This window comes from Elgaria multicarinata, chromosome 2 (assembly GCF_023053635.1).
Source record: "Elgaria multicarinata webbii isolate HBS135686 ecotype San Diego chromosome 2, rElgMul1.1.pri, whole genome shotgun sequence".
Lineage (NCBI taxonomy): Eukaryota > Metazoa > Chordata > Lepidosauria > Squamata > Anguidae > Elgaria > Elgaria multicarinata.
In genome coordinates, this window is record NC_086172.1 from 75,889,282 (window position 1) to 75,917,037 (window position 27,756).

Consider the following 27,756-nt stretch of genomic DNA (forward strand, 5'->3'; position numbering starts at 1 on the left):
AAGCAGAGTTTTGAACGTTCCAGGACTGAAAAAAATAGCCTGATGAGAACCAAGGATGTGCTTTACACTGAATCATATCTACCAGGAGAAATAAATGTTCAATTATTCCAATGGAGGGATATAAACAGTAGGATCCCACAGGGATCTGTTTTGGAACCAATACTTTTCACGTTATTCATAAATGATCTGGAATTAGGAGTGAGCAGTCAGTTGGCCAAGTTTGCTCTTGACACCAAATTATTTAGGGTGGTTAAAACAAAAGGGATTGCAAGTAACTCCAAAAGGATTTCACCAAACTGGGTATCAAAATGGCAAGTGCGGTTCAACGTTAGCATGTCTAAAATGATGCATGTTGGGACCAAAAATCCTAACTTCACATATATGCTGATGGGATCTGAGCTAGCAGTGACTGACCAAGAATGGGATCTTGGGGTTGTAGTGGACAACTCAGCGAAAGTATCGACCTAATGGGTGGCTACTGTGAAAAGACGAATTCCATATTGGGCAAAATTAGGAAAGGAATCAAAAATAAAACTGCCAATATTGTACTGCCCTCATACAAACCTATGTGGTACAACCACACTTGGAATACTGGTCTGGTCACCTCACCTAAAAAAAGGGATATTGTAGAGTTGGAAAAGGTGCATAAAAGGGCAATTAAAATGATCAAGGGGCTGGAGCAATTCTGAAGAAAAGTTACAAGGTCTGGGACTGTTTAACTTAGAGGAAGGGAAATGAGGGCAGACATGAGGTGTACAAAATGATGCAGTGTGGAGAAAGTGGATAGGATGACATTTTTCTCCCTCTCTCATATTAGAAACCCAGGGTCATCCCATAAAGCTGATTGGTGGGAGATTCAGGACAGAAAAGGAAGGACATGGAATTCACTAGCATAAAATGTACAATGGGCACCAATCTGGATGGCTTTAAAAGGGGATTAGACAAATCTATAAAAGAATATGGTAGTGTAAGGCTTATTACTAGAGATCTACCAGGCTGATTTTGCTCATTTTTTAATTGAAGCTTGAGCAATGTAGATGCGCAGAAACTTTTGAAACTGTGAAAAAGTTCTACGCTCAAGCTTTCTTGGCTCCCTGGTGAGCAGTATCCTATTCCTCTGGCAAAAGAAATGCCATGCTAGACTTCCTATCGCTGTCACCACCCATATCCAACATGGTGGCCTTGGTAAGGTTTGCCCAGGCTTCCTCCAGCTGCTGAGGCTAACCTGAGGCGACATAGCACTTGGCTGGAGAGGGGTGCTGAGGAGGAGCCCTGTCTGCCCTCGCTTGTACATGCACAGCAACAACAGTGCATTCTCCCCAGCCCCACTCAGGCCCATTCTGGGCCTACCCCAAAGCCTTCCTGAGCCAGAGGAGAAGCTGGAGCTGCGCTTTGAGCAGGCTGGGCCCGGTGACAAGAGGCTGAGGTAAAGCCGTCTGAGTAAGTAAGCACAAAGTACTCTGGAAGTTGTCATTTTTGGTGGGTGGTGATGGGGAGGCTTATGAAAGGTGAAAACAAGCTTCAACCCCTCCCCCAACCATTCACATTGGTACAGAGGGTGGTAATCCTCTGTCAAGGGACACACAAAGAACTCTGGGGGTTGTGGTTCTGGAGGTTTAGCCTTTCAACTTAAAGAAATGGGAAATACTCTTTTTTTGTTTTCACTTTTCCCCCAGTTTATTTGTAGTAGATTTATTTTAGAAGTGTACAGTTCTTCCAGTTGGAATGGAAACAGGCAAACATATTTTTATCCAATCATTCTCACTACTAGCCCCCGTGGCAACATGGGGTTTACACTAGTTCATGGAGGATAAGGCTATCAAATGCTAATGGCCATGATAACTATATTCTACATAGAGTATCAGAGGCAGTATGGCCATGTACACCGTTTGCAGGGGAATATGGTCAGGAGGGTGCTATTGTACTCATATCCTCTTTGTGGGTGTCATACCACATGACACAAGCTAATGAACAAGTACCTAGCTCTTCTATTCCTTCCTTTCTTGTTCTTTCTTCTCTTTTCTCTGTTCCATTATCTTTACCTCCCCCTCTTTACCTCTCTCTCTTTCTCTTTCCTCTTCCCAGAAACCTCCCCCCCCCCCCCGAATTTTAACAAGCAATTTACATTATGGCTACCATCACACCTGGCTTTTTAATCCCACAATTTACCAGGGCTTTTACTTCTGGATTCCTTGCAGGACTAAGATTGGCTTCTTTACACAGGCCAACACATGGTTTGATTCCAGAACTTAATTGGTCTGCGAGTTCTATACGTTTCATGCAACTATTAGGTCATGTAAAGAACCCACATGTAGAAATGCTCTAACTGAAAACACATAATATAAAACTGCAAAACCTGGGGTTGGTAGTGGGTTGGGCTCTGGGCGGATGTCAGGAGAAAATGGGAAATTTTAGTTAAACTTGTTGCAATCCCCTCCCCTCAAAAAACAGAAATAAACTACTAAATAACAATGAACAAATGCCACACACACAAGGTGGCTTTGTATGTGACACTGAAGTGGTGATAGGATATACGGAGGTGACTTGTGCCTTCTTCTTTTATGTTTTTGGGTGAAAGAGGGTCCTATGCATCTTCTACCATCAGCTGATGCGTGAGCTGCACCCACCACGAGAGCATGCAGTTCTTCTAGCTGAGAGTCTGAGAGATGCTCCAGTTCCCCTTTAGCACAAAATCCTGGGGGGACTAAGCACAATTCGCTTATAGTTGCTTCCACGTCACTTGAGAAAGGTCTCCATAGGCGCACACAGCATCTCACAAACTCTGCAGTTCCACCCTGTCTTGAGATCTTACACTAACCAGTGGTGCAGCTAGGTAATTTCAGACCCTGGATTTAATGGTCTTGTGTAGGGGGTGGGAGAGTGCAGAGTGCTCTTTAAAAAGCCATGTGAATTACTTCAGCTCTGAAGCATACAACTAACATTTCTCTTCACTCTGCAAACACCAATCCATGCTTTCCAACTGCTTCTACATTCTTGATACGCTAAAACAGCAGCACAACTGTTTGCCCACCCTGATAAAAACAAAACAAAATAGATAGTCTAAGAATGTGCAGTTTTGTATTTAAAACTCAGCGACGGAAATAAAATACAGTTGGCTTCTGCAGCTGCCCTGATGCCCTCATCACCAGCCATTCACTGGTTGGTCATCGGGGAGCAGGGGGTGGGAGCTGCAGGGCCCCCAAAGTCCAGTCCTAGCTGCACTACTGTCTCTAGCATACTGGATTTGTCACCAATTTCCTCGGTTTTCTTCCGCCTGGAAAGATAGCCATTGCTCTTACCTCTTGTGATTTCAGATACCATGTTCTGAGTTGCAGGAAATTTTGCAGGAGCTCACGCCCATTTATAATAAGCAGCAGAGCATTTTGAGAAAGTTCCCAACCACTCACTTTACAGAGAAAGCCCAAGTTGGCTGGGCTCCTGTTCTACCAAGTGACTAATCTAATGTTTAAACTGGCACTGGCAAGAGCCCGAAGAATCTAGTAAGAATTGAATGGACTTTTCAGAAAGGATTTGATGATGCTAGTGTTTTAGGGTGCAATCTTATGCATGTTTGGACAGAAAAAGGTGCTAGAATTCCCAGCACTCCCCAGCTAGCCAGTGTGACTTTTTTTTCTGCCAAAACATGCATAGGATTGCACCCCTGAACACCTTAACGAACTATAAGTATCAAAACAGACACCAACAGCTGGGAACTGAAAAAAAAAAGTTTCTTATGTGAAATGTTGGAAACATTAAGGGAAGGAGAGTTAATCATTGGGATATGCTCCCACAGGCTATGGGAAAGGAAGCCCATCATGGCCCTCCTAAAACTGTACATTACACCTGAATAACTGAAAAGAACCCTAATGCATATAGGGGGAAGGAGCATGTTGACTTCAGTGGATTTTCCCGATGTCTGTGTATTTGGGAATCCATTCTTTCACTATCCCATCTAAGCCCACGTCACATTGATCTTCTGCCAAAATTTTCAGCATCACGCTGCAGAAGTTGCCAAGAGATCTGTTTTAGCCCGCCGTCTGTATGACAACAGGATTGTTCTTCATTAAATATAAACCCGATTTTTTGTTGATTCTAATGTAGGTAATGAGCATCACACTGCAGCAGAAACACCAATTTATTTCCTGAATTTATTTATTTTATAGTGAGTTATAAATGCGCACATGCACGTTATCGTATTAATGCATATACGAAGCTATGGCGGAGAGAGGAGTGAAGCTATAAATTTTATATGCGGAGCTCCGCAGATTCATATAACACACAAACTGGGAGCGGGGGGAGGAACGAGGCAGCAGAGGGAAAGGAACGAGGCTACAGAGGGAAAGGAATGAGGCAGCAGAACACGTCTCCTTCGTCTGGCTGCCCATTTTCCCCTCTTTGTTTTTGTGAACTGCCCAGAGAGCTTCGCATATTGGGCAGTACAGAAATGCAATAAATACTACACAAATAAATTTGTTTTAAGAAGCTTTCTCTGTGGAGCTCCGCAGAGAGACTTCAAACTAAAATCAGCACAAACGAACGAGGCAGCCAATTGGTGCGAAATCGGGAAATCCGCCAATCATGTTGTCCTACCCTCAAAGCTCTGCCCACATGTCAAAATCTGATTTAACTCCCCCAGAGACACATAGCCATAACGCGGTGCAAACTTGGACGTGAACTAAAAGTCGCAGTAAATCGTGAATCCGAAGATGCGCATTATCAGGTTAAAAACCTGGCGCTGCAGCGAACAGGCGGCTGCATCATGTAACCTAAAATGCGAATATGCACATTTAGGTTGGAGTAAACAAGTCGTATAGACAAGCCCTAATAAGAGGTTGAAGGCAGCACTATGGTACATCCCCTCCAAACTATGACTCTCCAGGTCCGGAGAATCTAGTCACATTTCTTTGGAAGCCCATTTGCAGGAGGAGGAGGAGGAGGAGGAGGAGGAGGGAGGGAGGGAGGGAGGGAGGAAAGGGAGCTTCTATAATCAAGGAGGAGGGGTGGGGAAAATGGCAAGGAGGTGAGGTAGCATGAAACTTTAAAATAAGCATGCAAAATGAGGGGTTCAATAAAGGACGCATTTCCGCATTGTGCACAATTAGAAAAAAAAGCAAAACAGTACATAAACAATGATAGAAATACTTCCTTTTTTCAGGGGAACATGGGTGGGAGGGTGCTGTTGCACTCACGTCTTGCTTGTGGGTTTCCAGTGGGCAGCTGGTTGGCCACTATGTGACCAGAATGCTGGACCCTTGGTCTGATCCAGCACAGCTCTTCTTATGTTCTTAATATGCAGTTAGTAATGCACCAGCTCCTGTCATGATTTCCTGCAGTGGGTTCTGAGCGGAAATACTGGTCTAGGTACACCCTGCACTTTTTGGATCCAGCAAGACGCAAATGTTTACACCAAACATTTAAACTCCTTTTTGTCTCCACAGTACAAAATTGTTTCACATCTACCTTCTTTGGGTCTTCCGTAGATTTGGTCCTTAGCATCAGAACTTTGGTGTTCATCCAACTCAGTCCGCCTAGCTGAGCTGGGTCCCCCCCGCCCACCACCACCACTCATTTGGTCATAAGAGGAGATGATGAGACGTAAAAGATCAGGACTGGAGGGGAAGTAAGGAGTGATCTACAAATTATTTAAAGTGAGAAGCACGCATGGCTGAGCTGATGGCGGCAGATGTGGGAAACAGCATGAAAGATTCAAAGGATCTGTCACTTTAGGTTACCAAGAACCATCCTTGTAAGAAACATAAATCCCCGAGTGAGACTGGTAAAATTAAATTTGCCTTCCACCCCACCCCTAGAAACAGCATGAATGCAAGCAAGAAGGGACTCATGTGTCCACCCTTCACCATTACTCTGCACACACACACACACACACACACACCTGCCAAGGTCCGGGCGCTGCTATGCAAGCTTTAATGGGCTCTTTTTCGATTGTTTGTTTTCCTAAAGAGGTGCTGACACTCTTGTTCTATTAATCAGGCAAACAGAACATAAAAAGTAAAGGCTTCATATAGCTTTGCATGGTCCTGATCTTCAGAAACAACAGCCTCAGAAGCTTTCTGAATGGGTGGGTGGTGGGTCCTTTTCTTTAATGACACACTGGAGCAGGCCTGCGCAACTAATACTGCAGACTGTAGATTTGCACCACAATCTTACACATGTTTACTTGCAAGTAAGTCCCACTAAGTTCAATGGGGCTTACTCCCGGGAATGCTTAGAGATGTGAAGGCTGGAAAAAATGGGGGGAATCTAGAAAAATTAAGAGACAAAACATTCCCCCTGCCCCCCCCCAAAAAAAATTAAAAATAGAATCCCTGGGGAAATGGGGATGACGACAGGGTTTTTGCTTTAAAATGTGCCTCCCCCCACCCCCTATTTTTTCCTGTTTTTCCTTGACATCTCTAGGTAAGTATGTAAAAGATTCAGGTGTTAAACTGGCTTAAAAGACACTCCCTCTCCCCAGGGAACTGAGAGGCAGGAGGAAGGGATCTCTCAAAGAGAATGATCAGAACCTCCACCAGCCTATATTTCCCAAGATTCTTTGGGGAAAGCACATAAGAGCCCTGTTGGACTAGACCAAAGGTCTATCTAACCCAGCATTCTGTCCCCAGAAACCAAAAGCAGATACAGTAGATTAACAGCTTCAAGTAGAAAAGATCCCAGTATGAGAGATAGACAACTACAACAAGGTTTGCTACAGCTACACTAAACCACACACATCAATAAGATAAACAAAACTTTTTGTGAAAAGCCTTCTCAAGTAAGCAACTGAGAGCCAGCTCTTCCCACTGAGAGCAATGAGCTTGCAAGGAGGCAAAACTGTGTGCTACACATTCAGAAATCACTTCTGAAACTAAATCCACAGGCAACAGAATTGAGAATGTGGGACAACAGAATTGAAGAAACAACTGAGAACTCAAACATGCTTTGTATTTTATCAACCATAGAGACAACCCAACTCTTTTTCATTTTATGGTCTCAGACTATGAAGCATATCCTGTGGCAGTGAGTTCTAGCAGTTAATGAAAACCTGTGTGTTTGTGTGTGTGCATGCGCAAGTGGGCACACGCACACACACACACACACACACACACACACACACACACACACAAGCATGTGTGAACATTTTCTTTCTTTTAATTAGTACCGAAAGATTTTCTTAGGGTTTTCCAACTGAAAACCATCTTCCTTAGAGTTTTCCAATCGATAACGATTTCAAGATATCAGTGCTTTCTTTTAAAACCCTAAATGGCTTGGGGCCCAAATATCAGTAGAAATGCCACTCCCTATACCAGCCTGCCCATGTCTTAGAATCTGCAGGGAGACTCTTCTTTTTCTTTTTCTTTTTACATTTTTATACCGCCCAATAGCCGAAGCTCTCTGGGTGGTTCACAAAAATTAAAACCATAATAAAACAACCAACAGGTTAAAAACACAAATACTCAATGTACCTTCTACTTATTATGTCATAACTAGGGAAAGAGGTTTCTCTGTTATGAACACCCACAATTATTTTGGTGCCAGTTCAGAACTTTTCTGTTTGCTTGGGCATTTTAAACTGTTACTCTCAGTATTATTATTATTATTATTATTATTATTATTATTATTGACTTTTCTACTTGTTTTAAAATGGTAAGTTATTGCTTTTATTGCATTTTATGCATATAAGACCATTTATTCTTGTATTTATTGTTCACTGCCCTGATATATTTTTTTATGAAGGGCCGTTTATAAATATCCTAATAAATAACAAAGTATCTGAAAATTCTGTCTTTCTGCATCTATCCTCTGTGCAATAGTCTCCAACTAAACTTCCATATCGCTTTGCAGCTGAGAAGGGCTACAGTACTGAAGAGCGACAGTATTGCTGTCCGGACCTTATGTACCTGCCCGAACCTTAAGATCATCTACAGGGGCCCTTCTCCGTGAGCCCCTGCCAAAGGAAGTGAGGCAGGTGGCTACTAGGAGGAGGGCTTTCTCCGCTGTGGCACCCCGGTTGTGGAACGAGCTCCCCAGAGAGGTCCGCCTGGCGCCTACACTGTACTCCTTTCGTCGCCAGCTGAAGACCTTTTTATTCACTCAGTATTTTAACACTTAATTTTAACTTAAATTTAAATTTTATTGTTTTAACTCTGTATTTTAATCTTATATCAATTTTGCTGCGTGGTTTTATCCTGGTTGTGCTTTTTATACTGTATTTTGTATTGACAGGACAGCTGATCCTCAAAACTGACACAAGTAGATGCACATTTGCTGTCTCTGGGATTACAGGATTCTCACTTAGTGGTGGACCACAAAGTGTCCTTTGGCTGCTGGGATTCTGGAAAAGCACGTTACAAGACCTTGATCTAATCCAGTAAGGCACTCCTTAAACAGAAAATAATACCACAGATTAGATTTACTTTAAGTGTTGAGCAATCTTTCCTGAGTATACACCTGTGATTTGTAAAATTAACACAAACTGATAGACTACTGGATTTTAGTTTTTGAAAAGTACACCATTCAAGACCGTTGTCAGTCCACCTATCAGCACAATCAACCCTGCGGAAGACTAGGACTTCCACTGGTTTTAACCTACATTTTAACTCATAGAATCATAGAATAGTAGAGTTGGAAGGGGCCTACAAGGCCATCGAGTCCAACATTGAGTGCTGCTCAATGCAGGAATCCACCTTAAAGCATCCTTCACAGATGGCTGTCCAGCTGCCTCTTGAATGCCTCTAGTGTGGGAGAGCCCATGATCCACAAATTTAATTATGCTTTTAGCTGGCTGCTATTTTAAAATCTGCTCTTCTCTGATTTTAGACCATTTTATTGTGATATTGCTTATTGTTTATATGAATTAGTTATTTTTGTAACGTGGATTTTAGTGTTCTTATTTGCCTTGGGCTTTTCTTTTTAAAAAAGCGGATATAAACCTAACAAATAAGTAAATCAAATCTGCAGAAGCGTCTGTATCTGAGATTATGATCTTGCCTTAAAACTCTGTGAAATGGTGTCAGATATTTATTTATTATTTATTTATTAATTACATTTCTATACCGCCCAATAGCTGGAGCTCTCTGGGCAGTTCACAAACAATAACAAACCCCAATCCTACAATTTCTTTGAATCTAGCACCCTTGATTTGATTTCTATTTGCAGCCAACCTAGCACCCTTCTAAGATGCCATCATTTTGCTTCTTCAGAGATTTTACAGAGACTCTGGGAGGAAGCAGAGAGCAAGCTCTTACCTCTGCTGAAGATGATGCTTTCATAGGGGATCTTGTTCTTGGTCTCCAGGCTCGAGCAATTCCAGCGCTGATCACGGAACTGGTGCTGGCACTCATGGATGGCGATCTGGATGCCTTGAATGGCAGAAGCCGTCACATCGGGATTCCGCACACACACCTCCAATTGTCGCCGTGTCAGGCCAGGCAAGGTCAGGCAAACTGTATTGGCATTCAGCACAGGCTCCAGTGGCAACTTCAGGCCCAGGATTTCATTAGAGAGAGAGCTGGCAAGGAGAGAGAGACCATCAGCAAAGCTGTCAACACGTCCGCAGAATGACCTCAGTTCTAAATACACCCCACATCTCAAAAGAAAGAAGAGTGAAAATGCAACAAACACAAAAACCAAATGCCAAGATCTGGTTGTGATGCCAACTGCTGTGACTATTGTTGGAGCCGACTCTGCAAACTGCAAAGTAAAAAAGAAAAGTTTTTCATAATAGAGACTTTGCCATCTTCCTTGATAACTGCTTCTACTTCTTCTTGACAACTTCTTCTACCGTTCTTAGTGCTAAATACTGCAGAATGAAGATATGAGAATATGCTTGATTTGAACTTCACAAGCCAATCTGTTCTCCAGGGCTAGACCAAGGCCTAATCTACACCAATCAGGATATTGCACTATGAAAGTGGTATGAAAGCGGTAGGCAGGAGCCACACCAATCAGGATATAGCGGTATGAAAGCGGTATACGGTATGTGTCAATGGGCCCCAACAGTTGTCAGTGCACTATAAAGCAGTAGTGTGGCTCCTGCCTTTTATTTACTGCTGTCATAGTGCAATATCCTGCTTCGTGTAGATTAGGCCCAAGACATTTTGTGAAAATGTACAAAATGTGGGTACTGTTGAAAAGCATGAGAGAATGTTAAGAAATCCCTGCACATTTGGAGTTCTAACAGATGAGTGTTTTATTGCACACTCGTTGCTGAGCATTCACGGATTTTGGCAGGTCCCTCTTATGATGCCATCTGCCTCCCACCCTTTCAGGTTTTCTTTGCGCCACAAAATAAAACCACCCAGAAAGTCTGCTATATTTTCTCCATGTGAAATAAAAGCACTCTCCTGTCCCGTGTACTGCTGTCCTCCCGCTATGTTGCTTTTGTTGGGGACGGTCCTGCTGATGAAAGAGGAGGGCAGGCTGGTTCTCCTCCAGCATGCTGAGTCTGTTGGTTGAACGGACTTGTGCCCATGGAACAGATTTTTGCTGCTCCAACCTCACCCTTGTTGCCCGCAGAAACTATACCCAGCTGATTAAACACTGAATTGGTAAAACCCTAGATATCAAAACCAGAGCGAGGGGGCGGGGAAGCAACCACATCCATCACCGGACAAGAACCAATGAACTGAAGGGGGAAAGAGAAGGGACGGGGAGGGGCAGGAACAATAGTAGGAGAGCAAACAGCAGCAGCAATAGGGTAAGGGACCACTAATGAAATGGAGGTCAAAATTGCGGGTGCATACCAGGAAAGAAAAGTAGGCGTGATGGAGCCCTTGGCGAATGTCTGAAAATTCAGGGATAGGCACTGAATACAGACTGTCAGCCAAGAGTCATTGCCAATGTTTGCTAATGTTGCAAATAGTTGGCAGCAATCACCTTTTGACAAACGTCCATATTTTAAGGTCTACCTGTGAATTTTCAGACATCCAGTAGCTGTCCACAGTTTGTGGCATTTCATCACAAACTATGTGATGAGCTGTCAAGTTTACCCCAGCGTTGTCTACAGTATCTGCATTTTTGGACATTTACTGTAACATACCCATTTGCACTTGTGTCCAGTGACCACTATTATTTTAAATAAACTCCTGACAGTGTACACTTCCAATATTTCTCTCTCAACCTGCCAGACAGCAATCAGCTTTGTGGTTTGATTTGGATCTTTAGCTACGATTTGTAAAAGGGGGAGGCCCAGCCCACACTCCTTTGTGTCTAAATATCCCAGGCCTTCCCACAACCAGCTCTATCTGCAAACAGCCAAGCAAGTAACCAGTCCAGGTAAACACACACATACACACACACACACACACACACACACACACACACAGAGAGAGAGAGAGAGAGAGAGAGAGAGAGAGAGAGAGAGAGAGAGAGAGAGAGGCAGGTTAATAGACAAGAAGGCTTTAATTACACAGCAAAGTGTTCCCTTTGGCGGTTTTAAAAATAGGGACTCCCGAGCCTCTAATGACTCAATTTGAGGGGAGATGCAAAGGTGGTTGTAACTCACTAATGACAGTGCTTGATCAAAGGTGGAGGAATGAGGTGCTGTGTCCTCTGCTCCCAACTGGGTCACACACACATTCCCCATCTACTGATAAAAAAAAAAGTCCTGTTCTCCTAGTCAGCCCAGGGAATTCCCTCTAGCTTCGACCATGACCATTGCTTTGCATTTGGCTGAAGAGCATCTTTTTCAGGCAAACCTGTGTCATTCACATTCCACCAAGACAAACAGACCACCAGAAATGTATGACGGCCCACCTGGGGATTGTTAAACTTGTTTGCTGCCTGCCTGGGTTTGCAAATACAGGAAGAGGGAGAAAGGCATCACGTGCAGGCTGCCACAATACATAACGAGTGGGCTTCATTTGGTTTGGTTGGTAGGTCATGAGTTGTGTGGGATATTTAGAGGATATCTCTAAAGGACCAAAATTACCATCCGTGTCCTGCATTATGCGGCAGCTCCCAGGGAGATTCTGGGTCACATTTCTAACACTCAGTAAGATGCTATGTGTTGCATAAGAAAATGAGTGACAATTCCAGATTCCTGTGAAGCATTTTCCCACACCCTGCCACTGGAGTTGCCAGCTTCAATAGAGGGCTAAGCTCTTCTGCATTTAATGGCCATGTAGGAGGGAGGCTTCCACCAAGCGGGGCTTTATCTTTTTTTCTACATAACATGGCCATACCTCCTACTGAATCTAACAACTGGCCTCAAAAGGCTCACTGTATGCCAGTCAGAGGTTCAGCAGCTGCAGCGTCTCCTATCACAATAACATCTTAAAATGAGTAGTTGTGTCTGCATTCAGTTCCCTGCTTATAGAAGTCGTGGAAGCCTACAGGGAATGGTCTCACATTTGTTTCGCTTGAAGTCAACTATTTCCACATGGAAATGCTGTAGGCTTACCAGCTGACCAGAAAAGAATGGCTCGCCCTGTTCTTTGTGCTTTTAGCACAGGGATGGGCAACATTTGGCAATCAGGGGGCTGCATTGCCTCCCCAGGATGCACCAGGGGCAAGCAGAACCACATTCATGGGAGGCTTCTGGGAGCTCAGTTCTGCTTGCAGAAAGGCAAGCACTGTCTTTTCCTACCAAAATTGCCCCCTTTTTTTGCTGCAGCAGGAGCAAATTCAACAGCAGTGAGGTGCCTGCAAGCTGCATGTTGCCCACCCCTGCCTCAGCAGCCTCAGAAATCGGCAGATAAATCTTTTCATGGCATGACGATAAGCATTATCGTCTGCAAAGGCCTGCTGCTCATACTGCTGTGAAAGGCAGAGGGCCAACAGGCATCTACAGACTTGTGATCAGTTACTGGCTGGTAGCCTGGGCCGAGTAAAAATTGTTTCCAGGTGACCTAAATTTGTAAATTAAGAGACCTGGTGCTTTATTATTATTATAATTATCATTTCCATTCAGTCCATCAATGGGTGGATGTGGGCTAGTAAATATATGTGTGGGCTGGCAACTTCCATGGACTTACTTGCAAGCGCCCGCAGTTTGAACACTGTAAACATGACCACACTACAGAATTAAGCTGGTTTAACTGTGATGGATTTTTCATAAGGAAATCCCAAGAATTTATGTTCTCTCAGGAGACTAGGGATTTCTCCAACGGAATTCTCAGCCTCCTCACAAATTCCCTAAAATTGCCAGAGCTACTTAGGGAATGCTATGAGAGTTAGAAGTATTTGAAAACTAGTATGAAATTTGTAGCGCATGGGTCCTAACAGCTAATTTGCCAAAACATATGTTCTTTTCATGGGAAGGGGCCAAATGAACAATCCTATATGGGAGGTGGAAACACACAACTTTTTTAAAAAAATCGCAGAACAATGTAAAAACGGTAGACATGGTGCCAGCATCCCTGGAGATACCCCCAAAGCCCACCTATCAGGGACTCTGCTGGCTGTGACGCCCACACATGGAGGGAGCCAATGAACTAAACACACAGCCCCGCATCACAACATACAAAACACTACCAACACTCTCAGGGCCGTTTCTTGGGTGGTGGTGGTGGTGCTCCAGCTCCTCCCACCTGGCCAGCTGCCTACCCATCCGTGCCTCCGAGGGAATCCACACAGCTGCCAATCTCTTGTTCTGAGGATTCTCCCAGAGCGAGAGACTGATTGGGTGGGCTCTCTGGAGAACTAGCCAGGCACAAATGCCACACTTTTTACGGCTCCTTCTGGGTGAGGGGTGGCAGCAGAAGTGATCAAACTGAGTGGGGTGGCAGCAAGGCCACTGGGGTTGCAAAATACCAGCTGCCTAGGGTGCCAGAATATCTAGAGATGGCCTGGACATGCTTCCAATTCATCCTCCCCAGGCATCCATCTCTACAGACAGGGATTCAAATTCTCTTATGCTGCTCACAAACATAATGCGCAATTAGTAATATTCTGTGCACAATGCACAGAAGGAGGAGAGCCCACTCGACAGAACACCCACAGAGCACCACATAGATTCATCTGTCAGTCCAGTGAGCTTTTGAACATGGAATGGGAGTAGTGCCATCTTGTTCTTTACCTCAGGAAGCAAAACATCTTGGGCTGACCCTGGGGAAGCAGGTGGTGAGGTCTTGAGCCCCTCCAGGGGAAAAGGGACAACATGACTCCACTCACCTTTTGCATGCCTCACCAAAACCAATCATGTCAGAGACAAAACACAGAGAGGGCCCAGGACATAAATCCATTACAAACATCACCCGTTCCCTTTCCACTTACCCACAGCAATAGGAAGGAATATCACATATGACTTCTGCCCCCACAGCCTCAATGCCCAGTCTTTGATGCCAGAAGCTCTAGCCTGGTAGAACAGCATACATTTTTCTTGCAAGGGATCCCAGGATCATTTCCATGCTACAATATCACACTGGGAAAGGTAGGGAAGGGCCCCCACTCCTTAGCCAAGCAGGGGAACCAATAGTCTAGCTCCTGCTTAGGCCAATCAGTCTTTGGGCCATCTATCACACCTAGCAACCTGCATGACCAATCTGTAGTGCGAGTAGGAACTAAAATGACGTACAAATGGTTGTATGGGGGGAATCAGTTTTGGGTGAGACCAGCAGGGAAAGGAAGCTAAGGAGGATCTGACTACTTTCAGTTTTGTGTATAGTTTGTTACCAGCACAGTGCTAAGTAAAGTTTGTTCCTTCTAATTCAGACTCTATGGTTCATTTATAATCTTGCAGATACTACCCAATACACACACACACACACACACACACACACACACACACACACACACCTGGGGACTGCCTAAATGTCACCATTGCCCCGCAGTAGCTCCAAATCGGCACAATACTGCTTAGATGACGCAGCTGCCGATTCGGAGCCACTGCTGGGCAAAGATGCGCAGGAAGAAAGCCGGGGTAAGTCTGCAGCAGCGAAGTAAACGTGGCTCTTTTGCTGTCTGACCTCACTCTGGCACTGTGCTGAGGGCATTCCCAGGTGAAAGGCAACCTTGAATTGGTCGCTGGAAGCCAGGGAAGGGGGAAGGAGCAGGCCCAGTGAGTCAAATGGGTGCCACAGCCTCCCCACGAGGGCACAGGAGACTGCAGTAGAGTATATCTATCTCTTCACTGTTGGGTGGGAAGCTGCGTGTGTTATGACAGGTTGTCCTGCTCCGTGCATCCAGGCTGTAATCCTGCAAGGAGCAATAGTGCTTGTGAGTGTTTGGCCAGCAATGGCAATGGTTGGAATGGAATAGAGTGACCAGATACAAAAGAGGACAGGACTCCTACACCATTAACCGTTTTGCAGAAGAGTGGATGGCAAGCAACACCTGCTCAATTTTTTTGTTCTACAAAGCTATTAAAGGTTTCTCTTTCTTTTCACTTAGCTGGCTTGCTACTGTAATGTATGAGTGATCTCAAAAATGCCCCTGGGAAGGGAAACCATGTCATTTCCCCTTCCTTTCCAGGTGCCTTGTATGGAAAAAGGTATGGCTGCTCCTACTGAGGCAGCCTCAGCAGTTCAGCAGCTACCTTTTGCTCTCTCCTCTACTTACTGCAATGCATCTAGCCACATAGTAGCTCTGGGGCTCCAATGTGGAGCCCGTGTGTGCCTATGTGCCTTTGGAAACCTCTTTTGCCACTCGCCAGGGTGCCTGCCCCTCCAGATTTTCATTTATTTATTTATTAAGAGGATTTTTTTAATTAACTGGGAAGTTGTGTGCTGCAAAGTAAAATTCTGCTCTCCAGTGTAAGGTGACCATATGGAAAGGAGGACACGGCTACTGTATCTTTAACGGTTGTACAGAAAAGGAGATTTCAGCAGCTGTCATTTGTATGCATGCAGCATCTGGTGAAATTCCCTCTTCAGCACAACAATTAAAGCTGCAGAAACCCTGTCCTCTTTTGTATCTGGTGACTCTAGTATAGCTCCTGCAGCTTTAACTGTTGTGATGAAGAGGGAATTCCACCAGGTGCTGCATGCATACAAATGACGCATGCTGAAATTCCCTTTTCTGTACAATTGTTAAAGATGCAGGAGCCCTGTCATTCCTTCCATATGGTCACCTACCAGTGCCATCTTCATTTGGGTTCCAAAAAGGGGGGTTGTATTTTGGAGCTCAGGTCCCATTTCTGCCTTGAACCTAGGCTCTTTGGCAAGTTATTTTTCTTTGAGTTTTATCAGTTGTTTTCTGGGGAAATGAGTATCTTGTGACTGGCCATGCTCACAATGGCAGCCATTTTGTGAGAGTGTCCACAGTACTATCTGAAAATTCCAGATGTGCCCATTGGCCCAAAGAGATTGGGGACTCCTGTAATAGATGATCAGTGTGCTAGTCTCGACCCACTACAGCTGATGTGTGCTAGTCCCAACCCACTATGGCACATCAACTGAGTGGCAGCATGATGCACCCCCAGTCCTACATCCAGGCTGAGCTAAAAGGCCCTGGAATACACCCTAGCAGTCACCTCTTGCCTCATTATCAAATATCTCAACTACCATTTTAGGGGTGGGGAAATGGTGCTGCTGTAATGGAAAGGGGGATGTTCAGCCTAGCCCTAGTTTTTGTGGTGATGACAGAACTGGGCATCTATTCACCAAATTCTGTGCCAGGGATCTCCAACCTTTCTGGGCCTGTGGGCACATTTGGCATTTGAAAAAGTGCCATAGGCACCACCACAAATTAGTTTCTGCAAGGAGCCAATCATAAAAATGTTGGAAGCACACAACCCTTATCTGTGTTTGTGTGTGTGCATGAATGTGCACGCTGTATGTGTGCTACTCACTCTGGCTCATATCTCTCTCTCTCTCTCTCTCTGAAGGTCACCTGCCCCCTGCTGTGTTGACCCAAGGGTCCTTGATGTGGGTGGGCTTCAACCACCACCCACCCATTTTTAAATTATTTTTTTTGGCAAGGGTTCCCCCCCCCCCCTGTGCAAGTGATTAGAAGAATCACTCACTCACTTGTAGAGGGGGGAAATAGCTTGCTGGATGCCTTAGCTTGGCCTTGCAGGGACAGTGGCACCTTTGGGTGCTGCATTGGAGATGTCATACTATGCTTTTTAGTGGTGACCTGGGCAGGGCAGTCATCAATGCAGGGGTGGCTGTTTTTAAAAAAAGTTTCCCTCCCATTGACATGAGTGGAAGGGAAGCTTCCTGTGCCAGACCTGGTGCTGGTGTAAGACCGTGCTGTGGGTGGGAGTCATAGGCTGAAGGAGTGTTGGAGGACGCGGTATAAGTGTGCACATGCCCTGTCCCAGCCCCATCCTGCCCATAACTCCACCTATCCCATGGGTGTATTTCTCATGCCAGGAGTGTGTCTCGCATTCTGCTGGCATAGTGAGGCTTCTGCCAAATCCTGTGGCCCATCAGCCGGTGTAACTCAATCTCTGTTATTTCAGAACCTGCCCCCTCCACTTACAGTGGTGCCAAACAACTTAACTTTCTCACTTCCTCACAACCGACCTTATTTATCAACCCTGTTTTGAGGATGTGGGTGAATTATCCCCTATACTGTTGGTCTACCAGCTGTCTATGCTGTGTTGGTTCCAAAGAGCTGGAGAACACAAAAGCTGACAACTTTTGGTTAGCAAATTATAATTGTTCCAAAGTTGTAACGACAACCTGGGGGGATTCCACACGTCATACTGAGGGCACTTCCATGCGCCCCCAGTGCGCACCCAAAGCGATCGTGTAACTTGCCTGGAAGAGACGAGGAAGAGGCGTCCTTGCCGCCGCCGCCGCCACCGCCACCCACCTACCTCCTCGCCAGCCGGGTCGGAGAGCTCAGCGGAAGAAGGCGGGGTGGAGAGCGGAAGAAGCTCTCCACCCCGCCTTCTTCAGCCGAGCTCTCCGACCCGGCCAGCGAGGAGGTAGGTGGGTGGCGGCGGCAAAGACGCCTCTTCCTCGTCTCTTCCAGGCAAGCTACACGATCGCTTTGGGTGCGCACTGGGGGCGCATGGAAGCGCCCTCAGTACAACGTGTGGAATCCCCCCAGGTAAGGTCTTTCTTCAGGCATAGGTAGATCTGGTTTGTTGCCACAGTCAAGACTTAGTATATATCAAGCCCCTACAGTGCAACATGTTCTTATGAGACCTCAGGCTGCCAAAAAAAAAAAAAAAAGCAGCTGCATATTTCTCTAGGGACCACACACAAAATAAGCTCCACCTTTCTGGCTTATAAAAATGAAGAACAGTAGCAAATCTGCAAGATGTCACCCCAACACACCCAAATAAATTGCTTAAATCTGATTACCAGGCATCAGACGCAATGTACACAAGATCACACCCTTGTTTTACTAATTGGAGAAAACTATAGCATCCCCTGGTTCTGTACTCAGACAATCATTAATACAGATTAGAATACCTCCTTCATCCATAAAACAGGGAGGCCAGCCAACCGTCATACAAATTGGTCATACAAATTGTGAAAATGCTGGAGTGATGAATTCCTGTGAAGTGGCAACCAATCCACATTATACCTGCAATCCTAAACATGTATTTATTATTAAAATTTATATATTGCCTTATTTGCTAAAACAACAACAACAACAACAACAACAACAAACACATCAAGGCAGGGTGGAACAAAACCTTAAAACAACAAAAACAGTAAAACATTAGATCATTAAGACAGCTACATAATTTAAAAGGCTAGTTTAAAAAGATGCATCTTTACAGCCTTTCTAAAAGGCACAAGAGTAGGGAACAATCAAAATTCTTGAGCAAGCGCATTCCACAGCATAGGAGAAAGCACTTTTGTGCATGCCTGACAAACAGGCATCTGTGAGTAATGGTGCCTTCAAAAGGACCTCTCCTGCAGATCTGAAGATGTGGGTAGGTTCATAGCAAGAGAGGCAGTCGTTAGATGGCTGAGTCCTAAGCCGTTTAGGGCTTTAAAGTTTAAAATGAACACCTTGAAAGAAATTGGCAGCCACTGCTGGTCTTTCAAGACAGGTGTAATATAATCCCAATATCATGCACTGTGGCCTAACTGCCACATTTTGCACCAGCTGTGGCTTCTGGACACTCTTCAAGGGTAGCCTCTCACAGAGCACATTGCAGTAGTCTAAATGTAACATAACCACGGTATGAATAACTCTTGCCACGTCAGGCCATCTCAGGAGAGGTCACATCTGGCATCTCAAGTATGATTGTGCAAATGCACTCCTTGTACAAATATAATTGTGCAAATGTAATTGTGCAAAATGCCACTGCCACCACCTGAAGATCCAGGGACAGCACAGGACCAAGGAGCACTCCCATGGTATGAAGTAGATCCTTCAGGGGAAGTGTAGTCCTTTCCAGGCCCCCGTCTTGACAGTGGTGCTCTGGCGCCAAAAGGCGCCTGTCTGCTGCACTTGCATTCCTTCCCAGCATCTGCATTGGAAGGAACACAAGTGCAAACTTTCCCCATGGGGCTGAGGGGGAAAGGAATGAGGGGGCAGAAACGAGGCAGCCAGGACAACAAGGAGAGAGACGCCGGGCACCCGAACCACCTCTCCTCCCTCTGACCTCCATCCGGCTGCCCGTTCCTCCCCCAACTTTTTATTATCTGTATCTGCGCAGCTGTGAAGATTCAGATAATAACAATTAAAAGGGGGGAGGAACGGGCCCCATTCCTCTCCTCCCCCCTTTTTTATTTTTAAAGGGGCGCAGGGCACCTTCCTCTCCTCCCCCTTCCCCTGTTTTTTATTATCATTATTTTCCACAGGGCACAGGACACTCCTGTGGTCCTCCCCCTTCCCTGTCCAGCCCATGGCGACCAATTGGGTTGTGTCTAGCCTCCACTGTCAAAAAAGTCGGGGTAAGTGCCCAACTTTTTTTAGTGGAGTTTCTGGGGTTTGCTCCCGGATGGCTTCATAATGGCGGCTGCGTCATGTAGATGACCTGCGGCTACTGCGAAGCCACCCCGGGGCAAACCCTTCATGTAGACATGCCCCAGAACAGGTTGAATCCCAATCCTCAAGTCAGGATTTCTAGATGAAGAGGCCTTTTATTTCACTGGTGCATATTTGCATCGAAATATGTGTGGGAACTTGCTGGGAGTCTTCTCGAGTCTGTGCATTCAACTACAACTCCCATGATGGCTGAGGATGATGAGAGTTGGCTTTCTGCTCCTAGCTGCCTGAAACTCCCCAGAGCTCTTCATCAGTTTTAGCCAGATCACATTCATAAGGTTCTCTCTATAATAACAACACAGACTGGACAACGGGAATGCGGAAGTGGGTGTCCCTCGTGTAGGCACTATAATTTATTCAGACTGCACAATTGTAAACTGGGGGGAAGCATAGGCAGTTTAACTACAGTTTGATCTGAAGAAATCAGCTTTGGAAATTAGCATCATCACTTGCCAATGTCTATAGATCAAGCTGCTGTTAAAGGGGCAGTGAGAGAAATTGTTCAAAAGTTGTCAACCGAATCGGACTGTGAAGAATGGGAGCAGAATGCAGTATCGAAGGAGCAGAAGGAATTACTCCATGAAATAAAGAGTTTTGCTCCATCCCTTCCCCACAAGCCCCCACCAAGGTAAAATGTCCATCCAGTAAGTATTCAGTATATAGATATTTGGACTTGGATCTAGAAGACCTGGGTTCAGGTCTCATCTCTGCCAACAATCCAGTATATGACCTTGGGTATCGCTCAACCCACCTGTAAAGTGGTGATCATTAGTGTAAGGCCCATCACAATAAAGATTGGAAAGTTCTTACATTAGCAAAGTTGTATGAGAATGGCAGGCATGGCTCAACACACTATACTATGCTATGTTTCTACCCACATGGTACAGTCCAACACTGCTTGTGCACATGCACATACCTTTCATCCATATAGAAGATGAACACACAAATACATGTTCTTTCTATGCTCTTTCATCACACTTTCTGTCCTTTCCATACAACTGTTTAAGCCACCACTAAGGAGAAGCACACGCATGGCAGATACATACACACGCATGGCATGCACATGCATGGCAGATACATGACACACGCACACTATGGCTTCCCTTGCATGCTATTAAGCCTTGATACTATTCTGTATATTTCTGATTTATTATTACTATGATTAATTATTTTTATTATCACTATTAACAGTATTTGTATAACAACCAATAACCGATGTCCTCAAAAACATTTTCCATGCTTTCATCTGGGAAATTTACACATTCAGCACAAGTTAAACACGTCAGGCGTTCTAACCTCCTTCCCAGAACATGGTGAAGGCTGTCAAGCAGACTATTCTGGTTGTATCTATTGAGCAAAAAACTATTCCAGTCATTTGGGATGTGTAATAATGGCCAAGTGATGGTTAAGTTGAATCCTGAGGGCCAGCCCATTATGCTAGCCACACTGCCCTAAGCACGCGTACCCTTTTAATGTTGAGAAGTATGTCTGCTAATCTTAGGAAGTAAATCTAGGCTTTTCCACATACCCGATTTTACAGGTAAAAGCAGAATTGGTGTCCTTTCCTCTCCTTTGCATCCTACCACCTAAATAACCCACATACAATGAAATCCCTATAACTCCCCTGGGGAGATCATCCCCTGCCTGATAATGCTAGACTTTAATTCCTCTCCCTCCATACTCCTCTCCCCAAACACACATAACAATACACCACAAAAACACACAGTCACACATGTTTTATCTGGCCCTAAAAGTGCAAGGAAATGGGGGTTCAAACAAAAAGACCCACAGAGTTTGGGGAAAGAAATGATGAAGGGTCAAAGGGCATTACCATGTCTGTTCTTTGAATCTGATTGACCTTCCCTCCCCCACTCCCCACTCCATAGCACTAAATGAGTTGAAACACGATTTCACGGTAAAAGGCCCGCAGGTCACAGGCTGCGGTTGCTGCTGCTTTAATTAATACAAGTTCCAACGGTGATAAATTATATGGGGAGGGGGGGGCAGAGAGAGAACCATCCCAGAAACAGAAGTATTTAAAAACAGAACAAGGCCAAAAAAAAAGAGGTGGGGGAAAAGAAAAATATATTATTAATCCTTCCCTAGACTCAACACAAGTTTTGTGGTAGGGGACAGATGCAATCATGAGGCAGAAGGTAGCACTCACTGATGAAATATAAAAGAGGAGTTTCCCATTTCCTCAGATGACCAATGTTCAACCAGCTACCCCAAATTCAGGAGAAATGGAAAATGTTCCATCATCATCATCAATCATCAAATAATATCAAAAGCTTATTTGAGACCACCTAATTTGACCACCTGTATGTGCACACGGGGATGTTCTAGTCTCAAGCTCTTTAAGGAAGCTCCTCTCCCTCACCTCCACCTCAGCCTGTAGAAATGCTACACTTGTAGACTCCTGAGCTTGATCATTATCTCTGGCCCACAGACTTTTAATGGCTTGCAGAGATGACAATATTTTTTCTGCCTTTAGCAGCTGTGTGGCAAGCAGGAACACAGCAGGTGAATTATGCCATCACAGCATCTCCTTGCCAGGTGAATATTCACCAGCTGAACATATGATTATCACCACATAACTGGAGAAGCAGAAGGGTCCTATCAGGAAGAAAAGGCAACAACAGCCTAGCAACATTATGACTGGAGGAGTCATTCTCTGCTCAAGGTCTTGAATCAAATGCTAGCATTTGGCCAAGTCATTAAAAAAAGTGCCCACTTTTTATCTGGATTAGGTAGGATGACCATCGAGAATACCCCATCATTATTTTCAGGGATATGTTTCTGGCCCATTCGTTACCTTCTACCTGTTTGGTTGTACCTCCCATGTGCCCCCCACCCTCCTTCAAATGTCGAGTGGTCAACTCATAATTGAGCAGAGTGGTCTCAATTCAAGCTAAAAGAATAGGTGCAATATGTTTATTCTTACCAATTCCCACTTTTCAGGAGGGAGGACATTGCATCCTAGAGACTACTCCCAGTTTTAATTGGATAGGAAAGTCTGATGATTATGAGGCCAGGTACATCCATTGTTAAATTATGCCATTTCTGAGCCTGTGATCCTATAGCTATAGCCTTTTCATGAGGAGTCCCCAGAAAATGCAGGAGCGGGTTCCCCCCCACACACACCTCACTCTAGGAAGGCCTCAAATCTACCACCACAGCCAACTTTCTAGCACTATGGATTCCACTGCTTGACTCTCTGTAGGCAGCCAAATTTGCACAATCAACCATGCAAATTTTGTGAAGCGCAGGGGGATATTAGTGCTCAGGGTGTTAGGAAGCACTCACTTCCCCCTAAACCCATTCCAAGAGATGACTAACCCCTTGCACCCACATACAGGAGCTGGAGGGACGGTTACTTTGCATATTTACCAAAAGGGAAGGGACTGGCCCGGGGCCTCCCAGGATCCCACACAAGAAACCATGCCAAATCCAAGGCTCACTCTGAGCCCCAAAGCAACCAGGCCCCACTCAAAAGGGAGGCATGTTTGCTCTTTGGCACTGATCAGGCTCGAGCCCGCAAGGGAGGGACCTGCCCTTCGAAGAAAATGATTAAGACATTGTGTGTCTTTCATAACAAGGCAGCTCAGAACAGCGCAGCAATTCTTCCTAATGAGAGCTCTCTGCATGCTGTGGCGCATGCCTTTCATCCAAGCATCCCCTAACCTTTTTTCAAAAAATGATGCTGATTGATTCATTAATGAATTTATCTTCTTCCCCCTCCTTTTTTCTCACTCTTTTTTCTCACTCTTTTTAAAAACATTTAAAAAGAAATGCTTCAGTTCCACTGGGTCCTCGAGCAACATAAAGTAAACATATTTCTCCCCATTCTTAAATTAATGAGTCACAGAGAGGGAAGGAAGTGACTGTTAATCTCAGAACGAAACAAAAACTAGGATGCAAAAGCAAATGCAGGCATTCCGTTCCTTCCCTTCACCCCAAAATGTTCTCCTTAAACTGGAAACACAATGATCACGCAGCCCTGATGCTCTGAATATCACTTTCCTCCTATTGCTGGAATAGAAACTGGTGACTACATCCTTATTCAGTGTTTCCTCTTTTTCCATGAATGGATGCTCCTTGTCCGCAGACAACTTTGGCACTTAAACCTATTTGGGGGTGAACACATTTTCAGTTCTAATGCTACAAGCATCAGGCCTTATTTATTTATATTTATTTATTTATTCACCACCACCACCTACCTCCCCATGCCTCCCCATTCCCAAGGGATCAAGGCAGGTAACTTTATCTTGTCTCATTTTATAATCACTACAAACCTATAGGGAAGGTTTAGGAAACGCAGTTTGGGATAGTGACTCAAAGCCACCCAGTGAGCTTCATGGCTGAGCAGAGAACTGAACATCACTCTCACATGCCCAAACTCAACACTCAAGCCATGTGCCTAAACTCCAATCAGATAAGGGGATTTGGTTCTGAAGAATTGTTAAATAGGGTGGTTGTAATGAAACTAAATGCCATCCACTGAACCCTTGGGCCTGCAGAAGGATTCCACACACTGAAACGGATTACCTAATCCCCAAAAATGTAAGGTTCTGAACAGACTAGCTTTGCAATAGAAATGAATACCATCTATTGTAATGAAGAGCAGGACAAACCTAGCGAAAGCCATAGCAGAGAGTTACATGTAGGATATGGACTAAACTCAGTACAACTGACTTTGGGTAATACTGAGTTTTTCATCATCTCCTACAAAAAGATCCTGTGCTGGAGAAAGAGCAAGGTCTTCTTGAAGAGACGACCACGGATCTTTGAGCCTCCCTAATGAATGAGAGTCTGGTGAATGAAGCAGTCCTAAACGAGCTATCTCTACCAACTTGGTTTTTTGCAGAGTCAATCTCACCCCAAAGGATAAGACCAATGTAGAGCTTGCTCTATACAGGGGACTGGGAATCACGACTCCTTGGTTCTTCTGTCCACAGCTCTGTAGAGGAAATTCCGACTAGCAAATTAGAGCATAGTGACTTGATCTCCTCTAACCCCACTGCTAGGAGAGCAGAAGCAGATTCCCAACCCTGGGTATTCGGAGCTGAACTCAGACATTGACACTGACGAATGGAAGCTCTTTCCCAAATGCTTTCATGTCAAAAGCAAATGCCCTTTGGCGAGAATTTCACGATTATGGATGGGGCGAGAATACGTCTGTAGAGGGAGATGACAGCCCGGATTATAATGCGCTGTGGGGGAGGAGGGCTGGAATAATCCTGATGACTAGAGCCACTCGTAAAAGAGACAAATCTGCTTCGACACTGCATTCCTGGGAGAGTTGTAATTATAGAAACGGCTCCCAAGTGACATCCCCTCCAAGCCCTTGGGGGCTTGGAGGGGCTGCATTAGGAGGGGGTGTAATTAATCTCCCCTTAGTATGGTGCACAAGCTGGAGGGGGGGAGGCGTTGTCAATTCAGGCTGTGTGGTAAAGGTCTCGCCAAGGATCTAGAAGGGGGAGCAACAGAAAACCAAAATTGAAGGAGGCAAAGAAAAGGTCTTACCTTTGGATCCAGAGGCTGAGGAGAAGCAAGGGGCAGAGCCAAAGGAGCAGGGTTTGTCCCATCCTGGCTGTCGAGAGTTTCGCCTCCACCAGCCGCTGGCTGCTCTGGCTGAAGCTTCTGTTGGATGGGGATGGGGTGGCGCGTCTCTCCTTCCGCGCTGCTGTCCGTTCGCTCTCCTGTCACTTTCCCCGGCTCTTTGAGGACCTCATTGATCGCCTTGGCTGGTTGGAGAGTTTGGCGCGCGCGTGTTTGTGTTTGACAGCTCTTTTCCAAGCGTTGCAAGCCCAAACTGCAAGCGAGCACCTCGGGCCTGCCCTCTCGCCTCTCCTCCCCACCCCTCCTCCCCTCCTTCACCAGGGCAGCTGGTTCGCGAAGAGACGTCGTCGAGGGCGACTTGTTGGCGAAGGCAGCGGCGGGCTCCCCGGATCTCCTCGGAGCTCCATGTGGACAGGTCCTCCTCCTCCTCCGGCCCCCATCTGAGAACGCCGGGCGCGGAGGGAAGAAAAGGAAGGAGGCTGGCAAAGATCGCCCACCCCCCGCTCGCCCCGCTCCCTATCGATGTACACACCCTCTTCTTTCCTTTGCAACTTTGGAACCCCCCACCCCACCCGGGTCCTGAAGTTGCAAGCGAGGCTGATGCGGCAGCGCTGTCTGGGCAGGGCAATCTTGCCCTGGGGGAGGGCAGGGGGGGTCAGGCTGCGCCCAGCAGGCGTGCGCAGCCCCCGCAGCCCGCCCCACCGCGCATCTCGGCTGCTTGCGGGGCTGCAGTGCGCGGGGTAGCTGGGTGACCGAGCTCGGGCCAGGAGAGCGCACGAGGCTGATCGCGGCGGCGGCGGCGGCGGCTGCGACGGGACGGGAGAGAAGCAAAAGAGCTCTCCACGCGCAGCAGCGAGCAACCGCCGCCGAGCCAGCGCCCCAAGCCCGAGTCCCGACACGCCCGTGCAGGAGCCCTCGGGCGGGCGGGCAGGCAGGCAGGCAGGCGGGGAAAGGACGGGCCGGGAAGCGTGTGCCAACCGCGCACCCAGAGACATGCACCCTCGCAGGGAGCCGCGCGCCGTCGCCCCATCGCGCTCTTCGGCCCGCTCCTCGCTCGCCCGGCCGCCCCCCACCCCGCGCCCACCTCGTTGACGGGGAAGAAGAAACAGAGGATCCAACTTTGCGGACGCACGTGCGCGCCCTAACGGGGACGACCCGCGCACCGCCGCACTCACTACCCTGCGCTTATCGGCACGAGTCTGATTTCCCCCCGCACGTTCGGAGAGACGCGCACAGGGCCCGTTCGCCCAAACAAGCACCTACGACCCCCAGCCGCCAGCATCCCGTGCGCAGATGATTTACACGCTGCCGACTCTATCTTTTGATGCGTCCCATTCCATGCCTGCAACTACAAACACTTATTTATTTATTTATTTATTTATTACATTTCTATACCGCCCAATAGCCGGAGCTCTCTGGGCGGTTCACAAAAATTAAAAACATTCGAAGTATAAAACAACAATATAAAACCATAATATAAAATACAATATAAAAGCTCAACCAGATAAAAACAGCAGCAATGCAAAATTACGAATTTAAAACACCGAGTTAAAATTTATTTATAGACTGTTAAAATGCTGGGAGAAAAGGTCTTCACCTGGCGTCTAAAAGCATATAATGTAGGTGCCAAGCGAACCTCCTTAGGGAGCTCATTCCACAGCCGGGGTGCCACAGCAGAGAAGGCCCTCCTCCTGGTAGCCACCTGCCTCACTTCCTTTGGCAGGGGCTCGCAGAGAAGGACCCCTGAGGATGATCTTAGGGTCCAGGCAGGTACATATGGGAAGAGGCGTTCCTTCAGATAGCCTGGCCGCAAGCCGTTTAGGGCTTTAAATGTTAATACCAGCACTTTGAATCGGCCTGGACTTGTGCAAAGGACAGGGACATAGACCGTTCCCATGACTCCCATCAGCCTAGAATTGCCAGGTTAAATAGCAGGGCTGTGAATTTGAATGGGAACATGCACATTACCTGCTTAGCTATGACTGTGTTGTATCCGTGTGCTTGGCTGTGTCTGTGTAAAAATGGAAAGGTTCCATATGCATATTTATGGAAGCAAGTGTATGATAAAGCATCTGCACACTATTGGATTGCAGGCATGTGTGTGCATCCATGTGGACTTGTGCGAAGGACAGGGACATAGACCGTTCCCATGACTCCCATCAGCCTAGAATTGCCAGGTTAAATAGCAGGTTAAATAGCAGGGGCACTTTGTGGTGAATGTCTACTCCTCACAGGAAGGGGTTGGACAGAATGATCTATAGCATTTCTTATGAGGCCTTGAATATTCCATAAATGTCTCAGGTAGCCATTCCAGAGCCATTGTAGTTTCTGTAATCTTTTGAACTAACAATT

At 46.0% G+C, this 27,756-nt stretch overlaps 1 protein-coding gene across 1 annotated transcript in view; it reads right to left on the bottom strand.

Annotated features, from left to right (window-relative positions):
* The window catches only part of WNT10A (Wnt family member 10A), a 60,760-nt gene extending 34,361 nt beyond the window's left edge, over window positions 1-26,399 (bottom strand). The window contains exons 1-4 of the mRNA XM_063118335.1: window positions 25,972-26,399; window positions 25,704-25,844; window positions 25,369-25,485; window positions 9,246-9,508 (exon numbers count right to left, since the gene is read on the bottom strand). Coding sequence (XP_062974405.1) covers window positions 9,246-9,508; window positions 25,369-25,485; window positions 25,704-25,844; window positions 25,972-26,399 — 949 coding nt within the window. The remainder of the gene's footprint in view (window positions 1-9,245; window positions 9,509-25,368; window positions 25,486-25,703; window positions 25,845-25,971) is intronic.
* Between the last annotated feature and the right edge of the window lie 1,357 nt (window positions 26,400-27,756).